Source organism: Neocloeon triangulifer, unplaced genomic scaffold, assembly GCF_031216515.1.
Source record: "Neocloeon triangulifer isolate White Clay Creek 2 clone unplaced genomic scaffold, ASM3121651v1 ptg000012l, whole genome shotgun sequence".
In the NCBI taxonomy this organism is placed as follows: Eukaryota; Metazoa; Arthropoda; class Insecta; order Ephemeroptera; family Baetidae; genus Neocloeon; species Neocloeon triangulifer.
Window position 1 is genome coordinate 3,774,238 of NW_026775554.1, and position 22,676 is coordinate 3,796,913.

The 22,676-nt window shown below is 39.2% G+C and overlaps 4 protein-coding genes and 1 long non-coding RNA gene across 9 annotated transcripts in view; 3 read left to right on the forward strand and 2 right to left on the reverse strand.

Annotated features, from left to right (window-relative positions):
• Positions 1-142: 142 nt before the first annotated feature.
• Positions 143-10,485, reverse strand: LOC132198210 (uncharacterized). Of its 2 annotated transcripts, none has more exons than XR_009441972.1 (3): positions 10,387-10,485; positions 492-561; positions 143-360 (listed from the first exon to the last, which is right to left on the reverse strand). It is a non-coding gene; the product is annotated as an uncharacterized LOC132198210 (long non-coding RNA). The 2 variants fall into 2 exon arrangements; XR_009441971.1 differs by lacking the exon at positions 10,387-10,485 and adding an exon at positions 888-1,124.
• On the forward strand, positions 1,567-3,967 carry LOC132198203 (WW domain-binding protein 11). Of its 2 annotated transcripts, none has more exons than XM_059622084.1 (9): positions 1,567-1,792; positions 1,871-1,996; positions 2,054-2,151; positions 2,254-2,492; positions 2,721-2,800; positions 2,853-3,049; positions 3,103-3,226; positions 3,283-3,637; positions 3,692-3,967. In XM_059622084.1, the coding sequence occupies exons 1-9, from the start codon at positions 1,729-1,731 to the stop codon at positions 3,903-3,905; spliced, it is 1,497 nt and encodes a 498-aa protein (XP_059478067.1). In that variant the 5' UTR covers positions 1,567-1,728; the 3' UTR covers positions 3,906-3,967. The 2 variants fall into 2 exon arrangements, with proteins under 2 accessions (XP_059478067.1, XP_059478068.1); XM_059622085.1 differs by having other exon boundaries at positions 1,568-1,792; positions 2,856-3,049.
• Positions 4,288-6,376, forward strand: LOC132198205 (telomerase Cajal body protein 1). Its single transcript, XM_059622088.1, has 3 exons — positions 4,288-4,472; positions 4,651-5,679; positions 5,888-6,376. Exons 2-3 carry the CDS (start codon positions 4,685-4,687, stop codon positions 6,303-6,305), a joined length of 1,413 nt encoding a protein of 470 aa, XP_059478071.1. The 5' UTR covers positions 4,288-4,472; positions 4,651-4,684; the 3' UTR covers positions 6,306-6,376.
• LOC132198207 (alpha-1,4-N-acetylglucosaminyltransferase-like) lies at positions 8,696-21,065 on the forward strand. 2 transcript variants are annotated; one of them, XM_059622089.1, is made up of 4 exons: positions 8,696-8,853; positions 19,677-19,743; positions 19,829-20,272; positions 20,415-21,065. In XM_059622089.1, the coding sequence occupies exons 3-4, from the start codon at positions 19,832-19,834 to the stop codon at positions 20,934-20,936; spliced, it is 963 nt and encodes a 320-aa protein (XP_059478072.1). In that variant the 5' UTR covers positions 8,696-8,853; positions 19,677-19,743; positions 19,829-19,831; the 3' UTR covers positions 20,937-21,065. The 2 variants fall into 2 exon arrangements, with proteins under 2 accessions (XP_059478072.1, XP_059478073.1); XM_059622090.1 differs by lacking the exon at positions 19,677-19,743 and having other exon boundaries at positions 20,044-20,272.
• The window catches only part of LOC132198208 (noggin-2-like), a 23,261-nt gene continuing 16,046 nt past the window's right edge, over positions 15,462-22,676 (reverse strand). Inside the window, exons 1-2 of one of the 2 annotated variants that reach the window (XM_059622092.1) lie at positions 22,287-22,593; positions 15,462-17,809 (exon numbers count right to left, since the gene is read on the reverse strand). In XM_059622092.1, the coding sequence (XP_059478075.1) occupies positions 17,069-17,809 (741 nt within the window). In that variant the 5' untranslated portion in view covers positions 22,287-22,593 and the 3' untranslated portion in view covers positions 15,462-17,068. Of the gene's footprint in view, positions 17,810-22,286; positions 22,594-22,676 lie in introns of those variants that run through there. The other variant, XM_059622091.1, reaches the window with a different exon arrangement.

Below are 22,676 nucleotides of genomic sequence, written 5' to 3' on the forward strand. Positions count from 1 at the left end.
TGGACGAATACCTAACGCTTCACGTGGGACAAAAGTGATAACAAATTTAAACAGTTTTTATCTTTCATTTTTAATGGTTTTTATTTTCATTAAAAAACATTACATTTCCTCTAGTTAAATTTTTTTATTTAGATACGCGGCATCAATTAACGGCCCCCAATTTATTGGTTTGCGCCGTCAACATCATAAATTTTCTAAATTAAAAAATTTAACCTTTTCAATTTTTCATATATGTTATGGTCACAAATCATCTCGAATTTTATGAAGAACTTTGTCCTCTTTAAGTTTTATGCCATAGTGTTTAAACATTTCTCGTAATTCTTCTTGCTTTTTTAAAAACACAAGCTCACGTGCGACTTCCTAAAAAATTTTTTTTATATTAGTATCAAATAACGTGGACTAAAAAGTATTTGAATTTTAGTCTAATTTTATTTTTGTAGAAGTTGAGAAGTCTTCTTTTCTATAAAGGGCAAAAAAAGTTAATAGCTCACATTATCATCCTTGTCATAAAAGACAAATGTAGGCCTCATGCCCTTTTGTTCCACTACCTTAGCATTCTCACTGAAAACAGAAAGACGTGATTTTATTTATTTAAAATAAAGAAAAAAAAATCAGCATTAGATTAAGAACTTTTTAGTCAAACTGTCGTAGCCTGGAATGATTTAAATCAAGAATTAAATCTTTTTAAATGTATATAATCAAACTTAAATATAATCTGATCAAAAGTTACTTCTTGCAATTACACATACTATTTTGGAATGTCTAAGTAGTAAAATTGGGTAGGCCCAGGCCACAAACTTAGCGATCACCCTCCTGGTGACTACAATTAAAAAAAGAATAATATGAAAACTTGGAGTGATAATTATAATCTTCAATTAGCGTCTTACTATAGCTTCAACCCGAAAAACTTGCGAAGATTTTGCAGGCATGGCGCAGATCATCATTGGGAGCACCAAGAAGATAATTCTCATTGCTGGTTTGCACAACTTGGAAATTTCAAAACCTTCGAAACTGCTGAGGTGCTACTTGACAGCAAGTTAGAGGTCTGTTATTTTGTTATCAATTAAATGGAAGGCTTTTTTGTCGTGTTCCGAGAAGCGGGTTTCAGCGACGACGCACCGTGTTTTATCACAAAACTTCTGCCTTGGCACCGCTCGGTGAATTTAAATTTATTTTATATCAAATATACACACCTTTGATGCGATTTCTTATAAAAATTGAGAAGAAGGTTAAAAAAAATTTGGAGGAAAAAAATTTCAGAATTCTTTTCTATATTTAACAATTAATTCCTTTTTAAATTATCTCATTAAAAATATGCAGATAATACATGACCATTATTTATTGCTATTATTATAAATTATTTACGATTATTTATTCATGGCCAGGATTGCAGACGCAGATCAACCACAATAAGTAATAATAATGTATGGAATGGAATTATACATATTGGATTAATGAAAAAAATAGTGCTTCTGTGCCGCGTGGTTTTGTCTTTATAATTTTATATTATTTGGCTGGCGCCACAGAAGAGAGGAAAAATAACAGTCAAAAGCCATCTGGCGTTCAAATGATCTAACATAGAAGTAAACATTTTGATCCTCCATACTCCATAACGAAAACAGTTTTGCGTAAAACATTGTTTTAACAACGATTTCCACCCTATTTCGTTGCACGAGGGCTTAATTAGTATTTGATTGATACTCGACAGTTTAGAAAAATCCTGTAATCATGGGTCGGAGGTCAATAAATACCACGAAAAGTGGAAAATACATGAACCCCACCGACCAAGCCAGTGAGTGTTTTGAATCTAAAATTTATTAATACATACTTCACATTTGAATCAAACTTTAATTTTTCCAAAAAATCACAGGAAAAGAGGCAAGGAAAAAAGAGCTGAAGAAGAACAAAAAGCAGAGGCAAGCTGTGCGGACGGCCGTGTTGAAAGGGAAGGATCCGTCGCAGATCATTTACGAGCTGGAGAAAATCGATAACATGGGTAAATTTTCAAGCATTTAAACAAAACTATTCATAGTACATCTATTTTTTATTTCAGAATTCAACGTTTATCAGCCATCGCCTCTGAATGAAAAAGTTCTCAAGGACAAGAGGAAAAAATTGAAAGAAACCTTCAACCGAGTCATGAAATTATACGTTCGTGAATTAAACTTCCGTTCATTTTATTTATTAAATATAAAATTTATATTAATAATTAAAATGAACGAAAATTATTTTCTAAATTTTGGTTTTATGTAGAACAAAGAAGATCCAGACAAGTGGGTTGAGATGAGGAAATTGGAGATGGAGTACGACAAGAGGCGGGCGCTGCTAATTCAGTTTTATGAGAGCGTCAAGTATGCCCAGAACGTGTCCGTGAATGAAATCCCACTGCCAAGCATCAACATACCGGACAGCATGACGTCTAGCATTCCTCTACCAACAGACATGCCGTCGTCCATCGTTCATGGCATATTGAAGAAAACTTCAGCTTATGGGTAATTCTAAAAATCACAGTTCTTTACACAACACAATCGGTGGGTTTAATCAATGAGTTTAATTTTCACTTCAATTTGAATAATTAATAAAATATTAGCAGGATTTTGAAAAGAATTGGGTGAGTTTTTTACAATGAAATAAAAATAAAGCCACACAATCCAATATAACTTTAAATTGGTCAATTGGTCGTTATCTCATTTAAATTAAACCAACCTTTATTGTTGCAGGATAATTGATGGACAGTGTCCTGGTGTTCCTCCAGGCCCTCCACCTGACTTGTCTGCTGAGGACGACGAAGGAATCGATGGTACCCTATTGATGAAAACTGCAAATTTCATGACTGATTTATTTTTCCTCAGCAGAAGAGGCAATGGAAGCTGTTATAGAAGAGCGACCTAGGACTATTAGATTTGCTGAGGACAAATCCGAAGAAGATTTGGTTCCTCCGGCAACAGAGGACGTTGAACTGCCTAATAGCTCGAAACCACAGCCGACAGCCTTGCAGCAAAAAATGCTACAAATGGCTGGGCAGGATATTGACGAGTTCATGAAAGAGGTCAGATTTTAACACTAATATCAATAAATTAAAATTAACTTCTTTGAATTCAGATGGAGGAGGTTCACCGGAAGAGAGAGCAAGACAGACAGGCTGATTTAAATACCAGAATATCGAGGCTAGAATCCGAGGACAAACCTGTGGATGAAGTTCCAAAGTCCATCCCTGGCATGATTGGTTAGTTTTTTTTAAAAAGGGTTCTCGAGTCAATTAATATTTAATTTAATTTGTAGCTCCACCTCCGCCACTGATGTACAGGCCTATGATGAGGCCCATGATCCCGCCACCCCCTGGCATCAGAATGCCACCTGGTCCTCCACCCACGAGGCCAAACATACCACCACCGCCTCCGGGAATGAGAATGGGCATGCGAATGCCTCCTGGTCCTCCTCCAGGCATGCCACCGAGAATGCTCGGAAACATGCCGCGGCCGCCCGGTGTGCCGCCTCCGCTCGGAATGGTGCCGCCCCCACCAGGTGCCAATCCCAACGTATTGTCTGCCGCCCCTCAGCTTATCACAAGGCAGCAACCTACGGAGTCGACTTCCAAGAAACAGGGCGCCACCATTGAGGCTAAACCTCAGATCAGGTACTTTCATTTTATTATATTGTTTCAATTGAAATGAACTCAAAATGTTTGCAGAAATCTGAGTGCTGACATCACTCGATTCATGCCCATGTCAGTAAGGGCCAGGAAGGACGAAAAGCCAGGAAAGAAGAGTGACTTACGAGCCGAAGCCAACAGCTATGCAAGGGCTCAACTGCAGGCAGCTGCCGCAGCCCATGCACAGGCCAGTGGCCAGAATAAGGATGATGCTTACATGCAGTTCATGAATGAAATGTCATCATTGTTGTAGTTCTTTGTCATTTGTATCCAGGATGTATGATTGAATAATAATAATTTACAAACATTATAAAATTTTATGAAGTATGCACCGTATACACATAATTCAGAATTTCCTGTAATATTGTTCATGTTTTAGAACATCGAAACTGACAAGGAATACTGCAATAGTTCTAAAACTAGATCTTCAATAATTTTCTTAAATAAATGATTATGTAAGGAAAAATCAGCTAGAAAGTGGATAAAGATAAAAAAAAAGTATATGTCAATTTAATTCTTGACTTTTGCCTATGTAATTATTTTGGTGGGTCAATGAGCTTCATGATAATTATACTGGTAACACACTCCCCCTATGCGGCATGCAGTGGAACTACAGGCGTAAACATTGCCACTCTTCCGATCTTGCTTCCGATGCTTCAGCTTCCTTCTTGGCTTCTGATTTCGTCTTGTCCACGCTGCGCCCTTTTTCCTCTTTTTTAATCGAAATTGTGCTTAAAAAAATTTTTGAAACTAATCGTGACTCTGGTTTTCTTAAACGTTCATCCTCATTAATCGGGAAAACTGTTAGAAAATCATGGGTGTAAGTTTTGATAATTTTAAGGAGAAATTTAAAAAAAAAATTAAAACTACAAAAATATACACCGGTCGAAGAATTTTCTGTTTATGCACTATTATTTTTTCATAACATATCTCTTGTGTTGTTCTGTATTGTCAACTCATAAAATTACGGATATATTTTTATGTAATTTATTTTTCAGGTGCAGTAAAAATTAAACTGACCCTGAACTGACCATGGATCCGCCGCCTATGAACGAAGATCAGGCAGTGCCTACTGCAGAGGTAATGGACACGTCAGAGAAACAATCCAATGATGAACAACTGCGGACGGTGCTTGACGAGACTTCAACCCTACTAGGTTTACCAGAACCTAACCAGCAAGAAGCACCCGAGGCATCGAGTTTGGACAAATGCAACTCACCATCTGAAACACAACAAAAACCAGAAGGCGAAAGACTTGCGGCGACAAAGCCTGACGTCTCTACTGCTTCCACAAACATAAAATTTGTGCAAATTGCTCAGGCCTCTGTTCAGTTTTCTTCCTCACACCAAGAGCAATACCTGAAAGGCTGCAAATGGGCCCCGGACGGCACCTGCATCCTGACCAACAACTCTGACAATGCCCTGCGAATCTACAACCTGCCAAGTTTTTTGTACGAACAGTCCAGCATTCTCCCCTCGGAGCCGGAACTTGTTCCCCAAGCAGTGGTCATCAAAGAGGGTGGCCTTATTTTGGACTACTGCTGGTACCCTCAGATGTCCTCGATGGACGCCGCCACCTGCTGTCTCCTTTCCTGCAGTTCCAAGTGTCCGGTGCATCTGTGGGACGCCTTCGACGGACGCTTGCGTGCCTCTTACAATCCAATCAACAGGGTGGACGAAGTGGAAGGCTGCTACAGTCTGGCGTTCAGTGCGGACGGGCAGAAGTTCTACTGCGGCTCTAAGAACTTTGTTCGAGTGTTTGACCTTTGTCGTCCGGGACGAGACTGCGAGACCAGAGAGCTGAAGCATCACAAAACTCCGGCCGAATACAGGCAGCCGGGAATTGTGTCTGCCATTGCTGTAAACTATGAAAATCCCAAATTGTATGCTGTTGGGAGCTACAGGAAGAGTGTTGGTCTGTACTCGGAACCAGACGGGCGGTTCGTCAGTCTCTTGCATGGACACAAAGGAGGCATCACACAGCTATCTTTTTCTGCCGATGGCTTAAAGCTGTTCAGTGGTGCAAGGTAATGGAAATTTTAAATTTTCATAAAGGTATATTTTTTTCTAAGTAAAATGATGAATTAACAATATTTATTTATTTTATATTTTATTGCAGCACATAATATTTATGTTTTTTTTTCCAATCAATTTTCTCTTGATTATTTTAAATTTTTGTGCTTCTCAATTATTTTTGAATTAATACTTTTCAATCTCTGTTATTTGTCCCCGCAGAAGTGACAATGAGATTATTTGCTGGGACATCCGCTCTCCTGGCTGCATCCTGGCTATTCTGCAGCGCAACGTGGCCACCAGCCAGCGTGTGCAGTTTGACCTGAACCCTGACGGACTCCTCTATTCAGGCAACACTAACGGTTTGGTGACGGTTTACGATGTGAACCAAGCCAGTGGTGAAACCTGCCCTGTTGGGGTCAAGAGAAGTTGGAAGGCGAGCGGCGACTGCATAAATGGGGTGAGTCTGCACCCCACCCTGCCAATAGTAGCCACAGCCAGTGGCCAGCGTCACTTTGTTGCCTTTGAAAAGGACGACGACGATGAAGAGGAGGAAGAGGGTGAGAAGGAAGAAATCGAGTGTTGTTTGAAAATGTGGTGGCTCACTGAAGATAAGTCGTTCTGTGATAACAATTTATAGTTGTTTACTTTTCAAACTCGCAGAAAATAATTAAATTTGAATAAAAGGATTTGTATAGTTTTTTCCATTGATTGCAAAGATGATCATATTATAGAGAAATTATTCCTATTTGTTTGATTTTTTATCCTACTCAATTAATATAATATTTTAATTTTTAATATTTATTCCAAAGAATTCATTCGAAACATTATTATTATTTTGGAAAATGTTAAGAATTTGTATTTTATTTTTGTATATTTACAAATCCTTTGCATTGAGAATAATCAAAGGAAAATAATCAAAACAAAGTTAACCTCTAAAAAATAATTAGCTAGAGTTGAAAATTGCAACCAAAAATCCATCAAATTGATAATTTGTTACAATTTTATTAAATTTTTTAATTTTACAATGGGAAGTTTTGAATTTGTCTGGTGATAGACAACGGCGCAAAAACGGCCAATAAATTTTACGACGTCGGGCCAAAAGTGTAAAGCTGTGAAAAAGAGGGGGAGCCGAATAAAATCGATCTGCATATCAAAAGACGCGCGATAGTTAAAATCTCTCTTCACAGCACCAGCGGCGATCGCAGATTTAAAAGGCCGGCCGGCCGCAGCGGAGCGAGCAGAGTGGCTCAGGGCGGCCCGCGGGACGGCGTGATTGGCCCGAGTTACAACAATAAATTAATAATGACACGATGTGACATCATCCTTAATTTTATGCGAGCATTTTTTATTGCTTTATAGGCGCGGCGCGGTGAGTGTGTTGTTGGTGCCTGTGTACAAACAGACGCGCGAGAGGGAGAAAAGAAAAGAGAGAGATGCTGCGAGGGCTACTGCGATGCTGCTGCTGCAGATCAAAGGTGTGATTCACTGCCACAAATAGCCATCAGGTGTGGTTGCCTGCCCGCTTGATTATATTCGCCGTCCCAAATCGCCTTTCAATTAATCATGCGGCCGATTTCGCGCGCGCACCGACACACTCACACTCGCCTGCTGCAATATTATTGTTGACATAAAGGGACATTATTTATTGTCCGCCTCGCCACACCTTCGATAATTACGATGAGAATCTCGCCATTGAACTCGACACTTTATGGAAAACCTTGAAGCGTTGTTTTCAATTTGCATGCGAGAGAGACGCATGTACATATTTGTGGCGCGCAAGCCGCGCACTAAAGGGGCTTTCTATTTTTTTTCCTCCAAAATAATGATATGCATTGTGCAAAATACAAGTGAAACGACCAATGCGCATTTCGTATTAAGGACTTTTTCAATTAAGACTTGATGTGACTGATCGATTAATGCACAACAATACTGCTGGGAAAACTGCTTCTCTGGTGTGTGCAAAATTATGACACTAATTTTAATGCAGATTATTTTAAACTTGCAGAATTTAATACATATTTCCAATCAATATTAAAATCTTTTCCACCATCCACCGTTTTTGTACCGTCAATCTCAAAATCAATTTGAAACGAAGTTTTTCTGGATATAATTTTTACAATTTTTTAAGCTATAGCTGCCACGTTAATTAATTTTGCATAACTAATTTTTAGTTCCACGTTATTAGTTATAGAAAACGGAAATTTAATAAAAAAAATTAAATAGCAATATGTAAGAAAGGCTGATAAAGTAATAAAATTAGCCTCTTGAAAATATTGAAAGGCACATAAACATAATTCATTACAACCATCTTACGTTAAAAAACAAGCAAATGAATGTTTGAAAAAATCAAGCAAATAAAATACAGCCTTTTTGTAAGCCAGTTCTGTAATCGATATCCATACAAACGAAATCTTTTCCAGATGCTTCTTCTAATTTCTCCAAGAACAAACTCAAGCGTTTGGGTTTTTTTTAATTTTTATTTAATAAATCAGCAAGGCCGACAATGAACTAATCCTCACCAAAGTGGTGTTTTTCAATTTAAAAGATAAGCCCCATGTTATTTTTGCGTATGAACTAATGCTTCTTAAGGACGTCCAGTTTAAAAAAATTTAAAATACTCGTTGACCACACCATTAAAAATGTATTCGAACACATAAACTGCTGCAAATTAATGTTCCCTGACAGTCCAACATGATATATTAAATTTTCGCACGTGAGTGAAACTTTTAATTATTTTACTGGAACCATTCGCCGTCCGCTGTCGAGCGAATAAAACGCATAAAATTCGCCATGACTCATCCGCGGTATTAGCCTCGGGCAAAAACGAGGCGCTTAAATGCGGCGCGCACAAATTTATCAATGATTGCTTTTTCTGGCGCCACAAAGAGAGCATCATGGTCGTCATCTTGAGAGATATTAATATTACGAAAAGCGATCCGCCGACGAGGTCAAAATTGCATGTGTAGCAGTGGCCGAAAGGCCGCAGCAAGCGCCGGCTGGCAGCACCCATATCCAGAAGGCGCCGTCCGGCCGCGCGCGCGCGTATACTTATCGGCCGCGCGAGAAGGCAGGTCGATTCATAAGCGAAGTGACTCTCGGGGTCAATCCGAAATGAGCGACCGACCCGCCTTAAATCAACAGTGTCTGCCGCCCCACGATGTCTCGCCACTGAAGCTGCCCCTCAAGTAAAAACTCCATTACGCCAATTTGTCTCAGTTTCCGCGATTGTTATTTGTCCGACTCTTTTTTCGCGTTATCTGATTTTTTCGGCGTGTTTTGGTGACGATTATTGTTTTCTGGCGATTTCGATTTACGCTTGATGGGTCGTCACAATCATATTAACAGATGTAGTAATACGCACTTCCATAATTATCTTGGCGCCAGATCGCTTTTATCGGTCAGGTGCGAATCCTTGAAAATTATTTTTATCGCTCGAGGAAAGAGGCACTGAAAAAAGCAGTAAAAACAATCAAGAAGTGGATAAATGGACGTTAGCTCAAGACAAATCGTAATCTGACAAATCTTGAAAAAAATATTCTGTGCTTTCAACTCTGTCATTTTGCTATATGGTAAAGTAATTTTTGCGTCTTTTAATTCTTAATTTAATTACACAATAATCATGTTATATAAATGCATGCCCAAACAGAGTCATGAGCTAGGCCAATAATACATATCCATAAATGAGAATTTTTCCAAGAAAGTAATTTGGGCAAGTAAACAACAAAAATGACAGTAATCCAAACCTAAAGTCTTGTTTAAAAAATTTAATAATGAAGAATCCAAAGGAATAATTTAAAACGTCTAGAGCTCTTTTTAATTATTTGACAGTCTAAGGAATGCTAGTTCTTTTTTATCCTTTTTATCGTCACTTTAAAATTAAAAAAGATTACTAAAAAAAAATTTATTCAATGTTTATATTTTTTAAATAAATATTTTTACAATTAAATTATTATTTTTCAGTTTTTTTTTTTTAATTTTCTTCTAAAACAGAGAAAATTAACAAGATTATGGCTTTTATGCAGAATATTCATTTTTATTTAATTTTAAACAAAATTTTTAATACAACCAGCTCAAACTGGAAATAAGAGCACCATATATCTACTTTTTTCCGCTTTTTTCAATAAATAATTGAAACCAGGAAATTTATTTGTATTTATCATCAGAGTCCCAACTGTAACACACATTTTAAATGAAAGTTCTCTAATATAATTTCAACTAATCAACAAACAATAAACACGGTAAATCTAAAATTTTGCGACCACACTACAGCATTTCAACCAAATATAATTGCCAGAGGCAAATTTGACCCTTCAACCTTGGAACGGAGCTTTGCCAAGCCATGACAAACGTTCAGGAGAGGTTTGTTTTTGCATACGGAGAGGAGCAGCATTCGAAATCTGCGAATTTTAAATCGACGCTCACGTTTGTGTTGAGTCATAGCAAAATTGCAAAAAGCAAAACACGGACGGACGGACGGCGACCCTCGAGTTGGATAAAAGAAAAGCGTGTCAAAAGCGGTGCGCCATCAAAGGAGCACCGCGACACACAATGACCGGCCGCGGTCTCCGAGGTGGGCCCTCAGATGCACGGGGTGTGCTGCTGATAAATGCGCGCGCGCCGTGTTTTCTCGCACCTCTCGGATGACGTATCGATGAAGAATGTGGTCCGAATTTGAAAAGAGCATTATGCCCGTGCGTTTTTTTTTTGCTCATACGTACCGGCCGGGCTTGTTGCTGTCGTGGTGGCGTGCGAATTATGAATAGCAATCGGCGATGGCCTGTGACCCGCGAAGAGAGTGCGCCCGCCGTCCGTGTGGGCTGAATCATCGCGCGAGAAGGCGCGGCGGCCGCGGCAATCCCAGCCAGCACACATCAAAATAGACAGACCTTCGAGCAGTCCATACTTTCTTTGTCAGGGAATAAAAATAAAATCAGTCAATCATTAGTCACACGCATTAATCTCTATTTTCACGCTCGACACTCTGTGGCGCGGCTGAAAAGACCATCCACATTGTCTCGATCGCCGTTCACACTAAGTTGCCGCCGCCGTCTCTCTCGCGGCGTGTGCGTGATTCCATCTCTAGTCCGTGATCGCTGGTACACGCCGCGTCGTGTCATTGCGATTTGCACGGGTGTAGATCGATTGATTTGATTATTGGTCTGCAACACGAGCCTTTGTCTGAATTTCGCGACTCAGATTCCAACTAGGGGAATCAAGAAATGTCGGCGAACACGTGGGAAAAGTTGTGCAATCAAATCAATTTGCAAATTTTAAATTTATAGACACAAAATACAATGTTATTTCAGTTTTTAAGTTTGAAATTCTTGTTTGTACTTAAGAAAGGGAATAAAAACACCAAAGATCTCTCAAAACGTTGACAGTTGAATTACTAATTTCACTTAATTTAACGTAGTTTTAGGTTTTTTTTCTAAATGAAAAAGTTGCGATTATAAAAGTGTTTTTATTTTTGTCTTACTTCGAAAGAAAGAAAAATATTATTGAAAATCTGTGGTTTATTTAGTGTTAAAATTTAGCATAATGAATAATTATAATCCGTGTAAATTTTTTATTATTATTGCTTTTTATTTGTCCACATTTTTACAAATAAATTTCTCACATTCATTTGTTGAAAACAATTTATTCAAAAAGGAATTGTTGGAAAAAACAGCACCACACCTAGCAAGAATTTCGCTAAAACTGACGAGAGAAAAAAGAACTCATCCGCCGCAGTGAGCCTCGAATTCTGATGAAAAAATTTTGCTTATAGTGAGAGCGAAGTACAAAAAAATATTATTTCTTTTTACTAAGAAATCTCTTTTTTTCATCCCTTAATTCTTATTTTTTTCACTATATTTACTCAAAGGTATAAATAATCAAATTTTGTATAATTATTGTGTTCTAAAATTATTATGACATGGTATATTGTAATATAACTATGCTGAAGAGTGTTTACGCTTGAAGCAGTTTTTTACGTTTTTTTAATATATCTAAATTTGCATTTGTTTTAAGATTTGACTTAATTATATTATAAGTATGTGTTATTTTAAATAGTAATTTATTAGAAATAAAATTGGTACCTCTTCTATTACACCGGCATTTAACAAGGAAAAGATAAAAGTCAACCTACACAATGTCTCCGATTCCAATTAGAACAAAATAAACTACAATTTATTGCAAAATCTGGCTGTCTGAGATCTCTGATGCGAGGACAAACAAGACCGTCATAAATTAATATTCAACAAGAGACCATAAATTTCCAGCAGCGCGGAGAGGCGAGCAATTAAAAGCAGTTGTGTTATGTCTGTAATTCGAGAGGCTACATTGCAATAAACCCTCGATTAGTAGCCCACAGTAGCATACATATATGAGATCAGCAGGTGTCCGTGTTATTCGTGTATACGCGTATAAGGATTCGAAGGAAAAATAAAAATCTGGAAAAAAAGAATGCAGTGTACAGTAAATGCAGCGCAGCGGAAAACGAGGTGTCGCCGGAGCGCGCGGGTTTGTGTCACCGGTGCCGAAAGAAAGAGAGCGCATGCAGTAATTATTTTCTTGTTAAAATTAAATAACACGTTCGGCGGTGGAAGCAGCAGAAGGCTGGGAGCGAGATCGGTGTGGTGCTGCCTTACAAGTCGCTGGCCGCCGCCCCTGCCGCTCGCCCACCGCCGCTTCCTTCTTGGACGACGCGGCACCTCCACAGAAAATCGCAGAGTTTGCTCAATGAAAATGCCATTAAAAAGAGCACGTGGGCTCTCTCCCTCTCGCGCATGGAAATGTTGGTCAAATTAAAAAAAAAAAAAAAAAAAAGGAAAAAGAAAAGGAGCGCGAAAAAGGAACGAGAGAGCCGTGCCGGAGAGCTTTAATTTATGATTAGCGCCTGTGTTTTGGTTTTCCATACTTGGACTTCGGGGGTTCTCGAGTGAGCGGTGGGCAGATCTTAAAAGTTATTGACTGTGGAGGGCTTCAATGGACGTCCCACACGCAGCTCGCCGCGAGATGTGGGATTCGCCGCCGCTGATGCCGAACCATTCACATCTCGAGTCGCTCTCTCGCGCGAGAAGAGAGGGCACAATATGCATAAATACGCGCTCGCGAGTGCATTAGCGCTCATTTGTTCTTTGTTTTATTTATTGGCGCCTGCGGAGGTTTACGATATTGCGGTGCCGCCGCCGCGCGCTGCCCGTTGTTCGCGGAAGGCAGAAATTGCTCTTGACAGATAAAAATCAAATGACGCTGCCAATTTGCTCCTGCGCGACTCCTAAATGCCGGTTTTGTGATTTACGAGATGGGGGCCTCTGCGCATTATTCTCTTTTCCTTTCTGTGAATCGCAACCAGGATGTTTCCATTGTGTCTGATATCTATTTTCAAACAGAAAGAAAACAAAACTTCAATTCAAAACGGGCACTTTTAATCTGCGCAACACGAAAAATAAAGAGAGAAAAAGAATCATAAAAAAGATCCGCGCTCGTAATTAGAGGGGAGGTGATTTTTTCCTTTTTCAAGAAAAAAACTAAGTTCGGTTTGATAAGAAACGTTAGCAACGTTTGAAACAAGTTGTAGTAAATTATGTAATTTAGAGTGGATATAAAATTTGTGTTAGAATGAATTTTTGTTTATAAATAAAATAAAATAATATTAAGAATTATAAATGAACTAAATTTTAATTCAGCACATTTTATCAAATACATACATCAGTTTTGTTTTTGCACAAAAATTCAATTATAGATCTTGATTATTAGCTAAGTAGGGACCACTTCAAATCTGCCAGTTTACAGAAATTCTGATAAGCATATTTTTGTTATTGTTTATCTGCTTCATAGTTTTAAATGAAAAGGAATTTAGAAAATTTTCATTAACAAAAATCTCCTCAACTGTAGAAAATCTACTCATCAGATTAAAAAGTTAAAGGATGCAAATTTTGCAAAATTGAATTACGAATGCATTCTTCAATAAAAGAAAGTGAAGGAAAAATGTTGTTGAGACGTTATAAACAAACAAAGTTTTAGCGTAAAAGTAAAATATTGATTAAAAATAGTGAACTAAAAATTATTAAAAATAATAACAAGGATAATAATTTTGACGCCGGAGTTAAATAATCTGCAACGGTCTCAAAGCATATCATCAATCCTCACATCAGTCCACGCGACATCGAAAATCTTGCTGGAGGCGTCACTTCACTTTTTCGCAACACCTCGCACGCATTAGTCAAAACACACCAAAACATCATTAGCAAAAGCGAGCAGATAAGACAAATGGCTCATCAGGGCGCCATAAAACGATGTTCCCGCCGGTGTCATATCTCAATTAAGCGGCCGGTCGGCTGTGTGGAGGCGGCGCTCGGTCGTTAAAATTAACGCCGCACCGCCAAACGTGGCGAGCGCGACACGCACAAAAGCCGCGAGATTGCCAATTTCTTAAAAGGGAAGATGAAAAATGGGTTCGCTCGGTGCCATTTGACGTTCTCCAAATTTGGCCAGGCCGTGTGTTATTATATTATATATATTATTAAAAAAAAGAAGAGAGGAAAGAAAAATCACAATAGAAACAGCGGGGGAGAAAGCGAGTCAATATCCTTTTTGCATTGTGTATGTTTTTGTCATTCGAGTATCAAAATAAAATCCCACGCGGCTTGTTTGTCTTTATGGGTCGTTAAGTGTGCGCTCAGTGGGCCGCTTATTGGGTGAAGGCGGCATATTTTCACAGAGGGTTGCAGACGCGCACAGCACCTGTGAAATCCTGCTCGCTGCAGCCGTAGGTCGGACCCTTGTGTGGGTCGCGCCGCTAAGAGCTGCCTCGTCAAACCCACACCACGCACCACACCACCGCGTCTTCTGCCCTCAAGTTTAGGAAAATTCCACGAAAATCGCTCGTTTCCTCGTTTGCAAACGGTGCCTTATTTATATTCCGACGCCCAGCAGGGATCCGAACGCACTTTCGGGTGCACGTTGGCGTCGACAAATTGCCCTTCGCCGAAGAGGCCGACTTTTGCGCAGTTCCTACAAGTGCCCAGCGGGTGCTTGCGAATCCCACTTTAATTAATTTAATGTCAGAAGGAAGTGTTGTTTCAGTTTGATTAATAATTTCGATTTGGAAACGAATTTTAATTTTTAGATTTAAATTACTTAATTAAAATATGCTGTTGGGTAGTTTTACTTTTTAAAAAGTTTTAAAACTTTTAGCCAAAGCAGGTTATTTTAAGTTATCTAATCAAATTAAATAATTTAATTGTTTTTTAATTTTCAGATTTTTCAACAATTTTGAGACGGCAGAGGAAATTTAATATAAATACAGTCTTGGAGAAATTTCGAATTATGTTGGAGCTCTTTTTAAGAAAATCATACCTGTTAAGGGTTCATAGGCAACCGGTCACTCTGACGTGTTGTGCAGACTGCCTACCTGTGCAATGATCAGGGATCGTCGGTGGATGCGGGTGGCTGCGTGCTCGCCTGTGTCTCTCAAGGGTCTCGTGGGCCCGGCGAGGTGAATGGAGCGGACGGCCGGAGAGTGGGTGTCGGCAGGCTGGCTCCTGGGCGACACTGAAAGTTGGTCATCAACAGGTGTGGCAGGCGCTTGACGGCGACGCCGAGTTGAGATTCTGCATATATTTGGCAGCAGCCTCTTAATATTTTTTTTTTGCTCGATGAAAGGCGCCTCTCCTCTTTCTCTCCAATTATGTGCGAATATTTGGAGGCCGTTATTTGGCAAATTGCGCAAACTTGCGTTTCTCATTTTGTTCTGACCTTTTTAAAATTCATCGTGAATGAGCAAGAAAGGAAACCACCGCGATTCTAGTTTAAATATTTTTATTGCTAATTTTCTTTACATTTCTTTCGTAACACTGGGACGATGATTCAATTGCTGCACCGGGACAATTTGGTTGTAGCCTCAATAATTTCAAATCCCGCTTTTTGAGTTTTATAGACACTTATATAGAATTTTCAAAATGGCAACAACAGGAGGAGAAATTTTCTGCCAGACGACTTTTTTTTAAATATTGCTTATTTCTTTCTTTTTATTTACACATAGTCAAGGATTCGATTAACAATAACAAATTTGTGCTGCAGGATATTTTTAGTTAATCTCTCTCTAAAGGCTTTTCTTGATTTATATAGGAGTGCGTTTTTGTTATAATTCTGCATACAATATATAATAATATGCACGTTGAGTTTCTCTGTACAATTAAATATATATCTCTGTCGCCATTAAACACTTAAGAGCCGCCCTTCATCCGACACACAATTCGTTCGCGGCTCGTGTATTTATTATTTTTTGTTGTTTAATATCACTCAAGAAAGGAGCACTTTTGCATCGAAACTGTTTTGTAAAAAGGGTGCGTCGTCGGCCAATCTCATTTACTTGCGAGTGAATCTCATTAAACGATTTCTTTCTTGAGCAATGCGATTTCTCCTTTTCTACGTTCCTACTGAGGTACATGAATTCGCAGAGTCGCCATCTTCTCTCTATTATCTCTTTTAATACAATAGCAATAATTAGGCTAGCCATTATGTATGTACATGCAATATAATTATATGCACAGGAGTTGGCTGGTTTGCATAAGCTACAGCTTCTCTCTCTCTTTCTCAAGTCTTCTAAATGCAGCACTTTTCTTGTTTTATTTTTCTTGTATAATCCGCGCCGTTCGTTGAAAAGGTAGGAATGTGCGGTGAGAGCAGTAAATTTGGCAAAATGGCACCCGAAACCGTCCGCGGTTTGACAATATCAGTACCATCATTAAATTAATCAATAATTTTGAAATTTAATATTGGCCATTTCTAACTTTTTTCTTTTTCATTAGATTTATACACATCAAAATACTTTGTCTCCTTCACTGACTAACAAGTTCAGTCCGTTAAAATGCGTTTTTCCGCCAACATCAGCCAAATATTCATTTTCGTCTATGCAAACTCTTGTCGTAACTAATTTTGGGACACATTACTGGCATCGTTGAGGAAATCAGCGGCTCAGCCGCCAGTCCGGGTACCGCGTTTCGGCCATTATTTGACAAAAAACTGCTGTGGTTTTATAGCGAAAAGAATTTTGAGGGAGAAAATCCCAAGACTTCCAACATTGATATTAGACTTGTCAGACTCAATAGGTAAAAAAAATTCAGCAAAATTCAGATGTATCAAAATGAATTGAGAAATAAATTTGGTTTAAATGAAAAAAAAATTAATATTTAATTAACAGGAATATAATAAATAGGTATTTAAATTCAAAATTTTGAACTGGGCCCAACTTTCTGACAAGTCATCAGGAAAAATTGCACATACATAAGTTAAGTAAGACTCTCTTTGCAAAGCGGCATAATATTCGAAACAACACAATTGCCCGAGCACTCAGGTTCCGTCAACGGCCACACGCACTAATGCACGTCCTGGGGATCACGTTGTCAGTGTGAGTCAATCCGTTTTGGGACAACCGCACTCGCACCTTGTGACCACGGGCACCTCGACCTTGATCCACTTGCAGCCCTTCTCGTACTTGTGGCTGCAGTGCCACCTGAGCAGAGTCTTGTAGTCGGTGCCTGCCACCTGGCAGTGCATGCCAGGCGGGATGGAGCACGAGTGCTTCCTCTTGGGGCAGGAGCCCTCTTTGATCCACCGCGGCCAGAACCTGCGGCCCACGTCCCGCCATTTGAACACGACCGGGCACGCCGTGTAGGCCCACAGGTAGTTCTGCAACTTGTACTCGAGGCGGTCGCTCTTGACGCTGGATAAGCCCTGCGAGCCGTCCGGCAGCCACAGGTAGCGGAATCGCACCTTCCGAAGGTAGTCGGGCAGCTTGTCAGGGTCCTTGGGCACCAGGCGGCCGTGCCTGTTCCTCCGGAAGGGGAAATCCGAGTCCAGCACCGAGCTGTTCTTGAAGGTCAGCGGCCGGTGGATGGACATGAAGTTGGGGTCGAAACGACTGCCCAGCGCCTTCCGCAGGCTCGAGTGGTTGATGTCGTTCGAGTGGGGGTCGTACTTGGGGTCGGGCGACTCTTGCAGCCAGGGGACGTTGAATCCGTTGCTGGCCGTCAGGCCCGGTTCATTCGGAGGAAGCTGGCTGTCGTTGTTGCCGCGGCCGCCGGCCCGGTGGCGGTTCTTGCCCTTTGCAGCGACGACGGAGACGACCAGGGCTGCCAGAATCCACGCGCGCATCTGCGAACAGAGAAAGAGAAAATTTGTTTAAAAAAAAAAATTGAATTTGATTTGTGTCTCTATTACGAGTGAGGAGGTGGAATGGAAATATTGTACGCGTGTGCGCGCTTTTTTTTTAGAAGTTGAAGGGCACATAAATTTGCGTGTGGAAGACGAGAAGAAAATTGGTCGGGCCCACGCACTGTACACGCGTCGGTGCTGCTTTTATTTGCGACAAAGAGACCAGCGCAATGAGAGATAGGGAGAGAGATGAAAAATGCGAAGGTGTTCTGTCTAATGGGATTTTTCGAATGGGCGCATTACTCTCCCAAATAATTGGCGCCACGTCTGTACGGCTTGAGTGCTGGCAGAATTTGTTGCTCAAGTGTCCTTGAGTTACTTCATAAAAGTGGCGAATTAAAAAAAATGAATTAATTATTATAGGCCGGTGTAAAGCAATTTAAAAATTAAATTATTAGTATTATAATTTAAATAAAAGTATACCAAAATCTCTCACCTACGGCTTTCTTTGATTTTTTAATATTTTGCAGCTATTATTAAATTTAACATAATTCATAAATCAAAAGTTATATTAAGGATGTGTTGAAAGATGTAATATGAAATAAAAATTTACATTTAAAACATTTATTATGTTTTATTAAATTAATTTTTAATTATCATTCGTTAATTTTTTTTTTTATTCACAATTTATTAGAAAAAATGTGGATTTTTAAAAATCATTTTCAATTAAAATTTGCTCATTTATATTTGTTTTCCAAGCTCGGGTTTCCTCATTAAGCTGTAAATTTGAATTGAGAGTAGATTTAAAGAGATTCTCAGCGTTATTTAATGACGCATTATATAAAAGGGAGGATCAATCGGTTGCAAAAGCAAAGCCCACCACTTTAGGGATAGGGTATATCCTTAAATTGGCAAAAGGAAGCAATAAAATTCAAAAGCTAACAATTTTTAGCATAATAGCCAATAAATCTGATTACAAAATAAAGGTGTGTGCACGCAATTTTGTAGCAAAAGCCAGATTTTATTTCTCCTCCGGACGCCCACAGTCGTGTAAGTTCCCCGTTGCCGCGACTTATTATTATTCGTTCTGTGTTGCACCTTTAGATTTTATTGTCTTTCCAGCGTATATCCATTTTATGCGTTCTCCGCGAGTGACCGTGTAAACACGTTGTCAAAAGCAATCATTTTTCATTGTACGTACTTACCGCGCGGGTAATTCAGACGGATGTATGTAATATAAATGCGAGCGGCAGCCGCACGTCAAAGAGAGAGAGAGAGAGAAAGAGTTTGCGCTGAATTTTCGGCAACAAGAGATTACCGATTTTTTACTCTTTAAATAAGGAGACTGCCGAGGAAGATAGCATCTTTTGTATTTAATGCTTTGTTCACTCCTACTCTTATTATACAGCGATAATATCGCGCACCAGCACATTGCCGACGCTCGTCTTTTAGAACGTGCTGTGTTGAAAAAGGAAACCGACCGAACAGCGATAATTTAATTGCGTGATGCGTTATCATATCAAAAATATCTAAAGGGATTTTTTTCAAATGAAAATTTTTAAGAATTCTTACATTATTTGTTAAAATAATCTATAAAATTAAAAGAATAAAACAAAATTGATTTGAAAAACACGTCTTTTGATGAAACTCATCATATTAATATTATGCAATGAACCATTTGCATGCTATAGTCAACTAGTGATGGATAAATTTTGAAAAATTATAAATTTTTTATATAATTCATTAAATTTGTTACAAATGAAAGACAAAACTCGTTAATGTTTATACTGCAAAACGTCCTCTCTTGAATCTAAAAAAATTAGTTCCACGTGAAACTACTTTTAAAACCATTTTCTACTGTGACCAGGATGCGCTGCTTTCCTTTCTTCCTGCTACTTCCTATTCTACTACTGGTCATCACCAGGACTTAAAAGGTTTGATAAGAATGGCTTTTATCTACTTCTTACCATGAGCTAGCACGCAGGTGGGGTAACTTTTTATATTTAAATATTTTTTCAGTGCATGGGAACTCGTGGGCAGGCTCGAACCAAAATGCGAATCACTCCTTTTAAATGCGGAAGAGAACTTTTGCTTCTGGTGCTCTCACTATTTGCAATATCTACCTTCTTATCAATGGAACCTAACAACATTTTAATCGGACGAGCACCCCTTCAATTTGGTTTTCTGACGACGTTTAATTTGACATCAGTGTTGAGCAACTCGGCACTTTTCAGGAGGAATTTCGGAAAGCAAGTAATATTCTTGTTGGAAACATCACAAAAGGGAGTTTTGAATTTGCGGCAAGTTTGCACACTGGAGTCGGCAGCAGGCCTCAATCCTGAGGTCTCCATTATTCTGGTTTTCTCCGACTTGGAGCAAATCAGTTCCAAAGACAATCCCGCAATGATGGAGTTGCTTGAAAATTCCCCAAATGTTAAAATTGCAACGCTTAGTAGTTCAGAGGTAAGATCTCTCTTTTTTTGTTTGAGAAGTTAATACTTTTGAAAAAAGCTAAATTTAATTCAATTATAATGATAATTTATGAAAAACATAATAAACTTTGTTAAAGTAAACAATAAATTCCTGAATAAATAAAATTTTACAGGCATTTAAAGGAACTCCTTTTGAAGGAATCGATTATAGAATGCTGAAAAATTCAAGTGATTTTAAAGTGCACAGTAGCGACTTGCTACGACTCAGTTTGTTGTGGAAATTTGGTGGCATGTATATGGATTTGGACTACATTACGCTGAGGAGTCTGTCACTTCTTCTCCGGCTGAAGAATTTTCTGACCGCTGACGCAGAATACAACATCAACAACAGTATGCTTGGATTTGAGAGACACAATCCGTTTTTGTGGAAAATCTTGGAGCATCTGCAGAAAAATTTTAACCCTGAAATTTACACCACAGCGGTCGCGTCGATCAACGCAGCAGTGAGGGAAACTTTCAAAATAGACATTCAAGAGGCTATAAGACGCGTGGAAATTGATAAGCAGCTCTACGTCTTGAATTATTTGGTCACAAGCCCAGTTAAATACGTAGATTGCTTTCAAGTGTACGCAGGCGCTTGTAGTCCTAGGGGGACGGAGGGTAACGGCGCCTCCATTAAGGAATTTTTGAGGTGACGCGCCTCCATTAAGAAACAGTCCATGGTGACGGAGGGAGACGGTCATTTTTTAATTTCATACATTCAAATTGTTGAATTGATCACAAAATTCGTAAAGAACATAATTATTTTCTGTTGCGTGGCTGCGGCGAAGTTTAGGATTAAATTCTTTTGTATCCTTTTGTTAAAAATAGATGCTGCCGACAGCCAAACAAGAGGGCTCGCCCTGGCATTTTCACAAAAGGTGGTTAATCCTCTTAGGGGGAATTTTCTTATTCTTTGCCACAAAATGTTAAGTGGTCAGTTTTAACAATTCGACAGGGTATTACCTGCTGAATAGAGACGCACCTTAAAAAAAGATAGGTCGGGCGCATCTGTGGGCCAAGAGGGTTGTATGGAAAAATATTTGCATTTAGGCAACCCGCAATCTTCTTGTGCATAGGGGTTGTCTACTTTACAGGGGTTCGATTTGTGACGTCACCACCGTCTCCATTAAGAAAATTTTAGGACTACAACCCTGAGTGTACGCCTCGCGAAACGCAAGTTTGCTTGAATTTGTTCTTGAGCAGGGCAGCTACACTATCCATTTATGGAACAGGTGCGGCTCAGAAGTAAGAATGAGTCCTCAATCAAATGTCTCTTATGTAGTATGGGCCAGAAGCTATTGTCCAAATGCATTTGCACATGTAAATCAATATTTTTAATATAAATATAAATATATTTAATTAATTAAAAATGCTTAGATCCATCTAGGTATTAATTTAAATTACAAAAAATATTTAGATTGATGATCAAAATTAATGGTTTAAAATAAATTTATATCTATAAATTTTATTTTATTGACAAAATTTGGTTTTTTTAATGGTTTTTGAAATTTACAAAATTTGTTACAATTATTTTTTTTATAAAAAAAATTTAACAATATAGAAATATTGAATTTGTAATAATAATATATTATACAAAATATTGTGAATAATAAAAGGCATTATATTTTTTCAAACAAGCACCTTACTCTATAAATTTGCGGACGGTCAAATTTTCGTTTTAAACTCGGCAGAGGCGCTCCAATTTGAATAATTCCGCGCGACATTTCCTTTGTTCGGCCTCATAATTAGCAGGGCAATTTTCGCTCTCCTTGGCGGTCGCACGCCAAATAATGCCGTAATTGCGAGGACGAACCACCTTGACCTCTGCTCGCGCCGCTCTGCGCTCGACAATGGTGCTGATTTCTTCATTAAAAGATGCCAACACGGCGCGCGTGAGACAATGCAATCGAGAGTACGATTTTTTTTGTTCCAGGCGACGACGACACGAGAGCGGCACGCACCCGCGAGGCCGTCGGCTCCTGCTTTTCTTTTGTGTATAATACCTGGTAGTGCTGCAAAAAGTTGTCCTGCCTGGATATGCATGTAATGCGGGTTGCGGACCAGCACGGAGGACCATGGGCTCGACGAGTGGCTGCACCGGCGCGCACAATACTAGAAAGATGAGTTCGGGTCGCCTTGTTTGCTATCTTATCTGTTATGCTCTCTCTAATGTTTGTTCAGGTTATCGCATATTGCCGCCTGATCGACCCCTATTTCGTGATATAACTCATCTAATGGTTGTTACGGAATTAAAAAAGTGCGCTGCGATAGCGAATTCAGTGCTCCGTGGGTGCACCGGCGGCGGGCGCACTCGAGACACTAACCTGTCGACCGGTGTCTGATGGCCTCTCGTGATTTACGACACGTAATCCACGCACCACACGATCATGTTT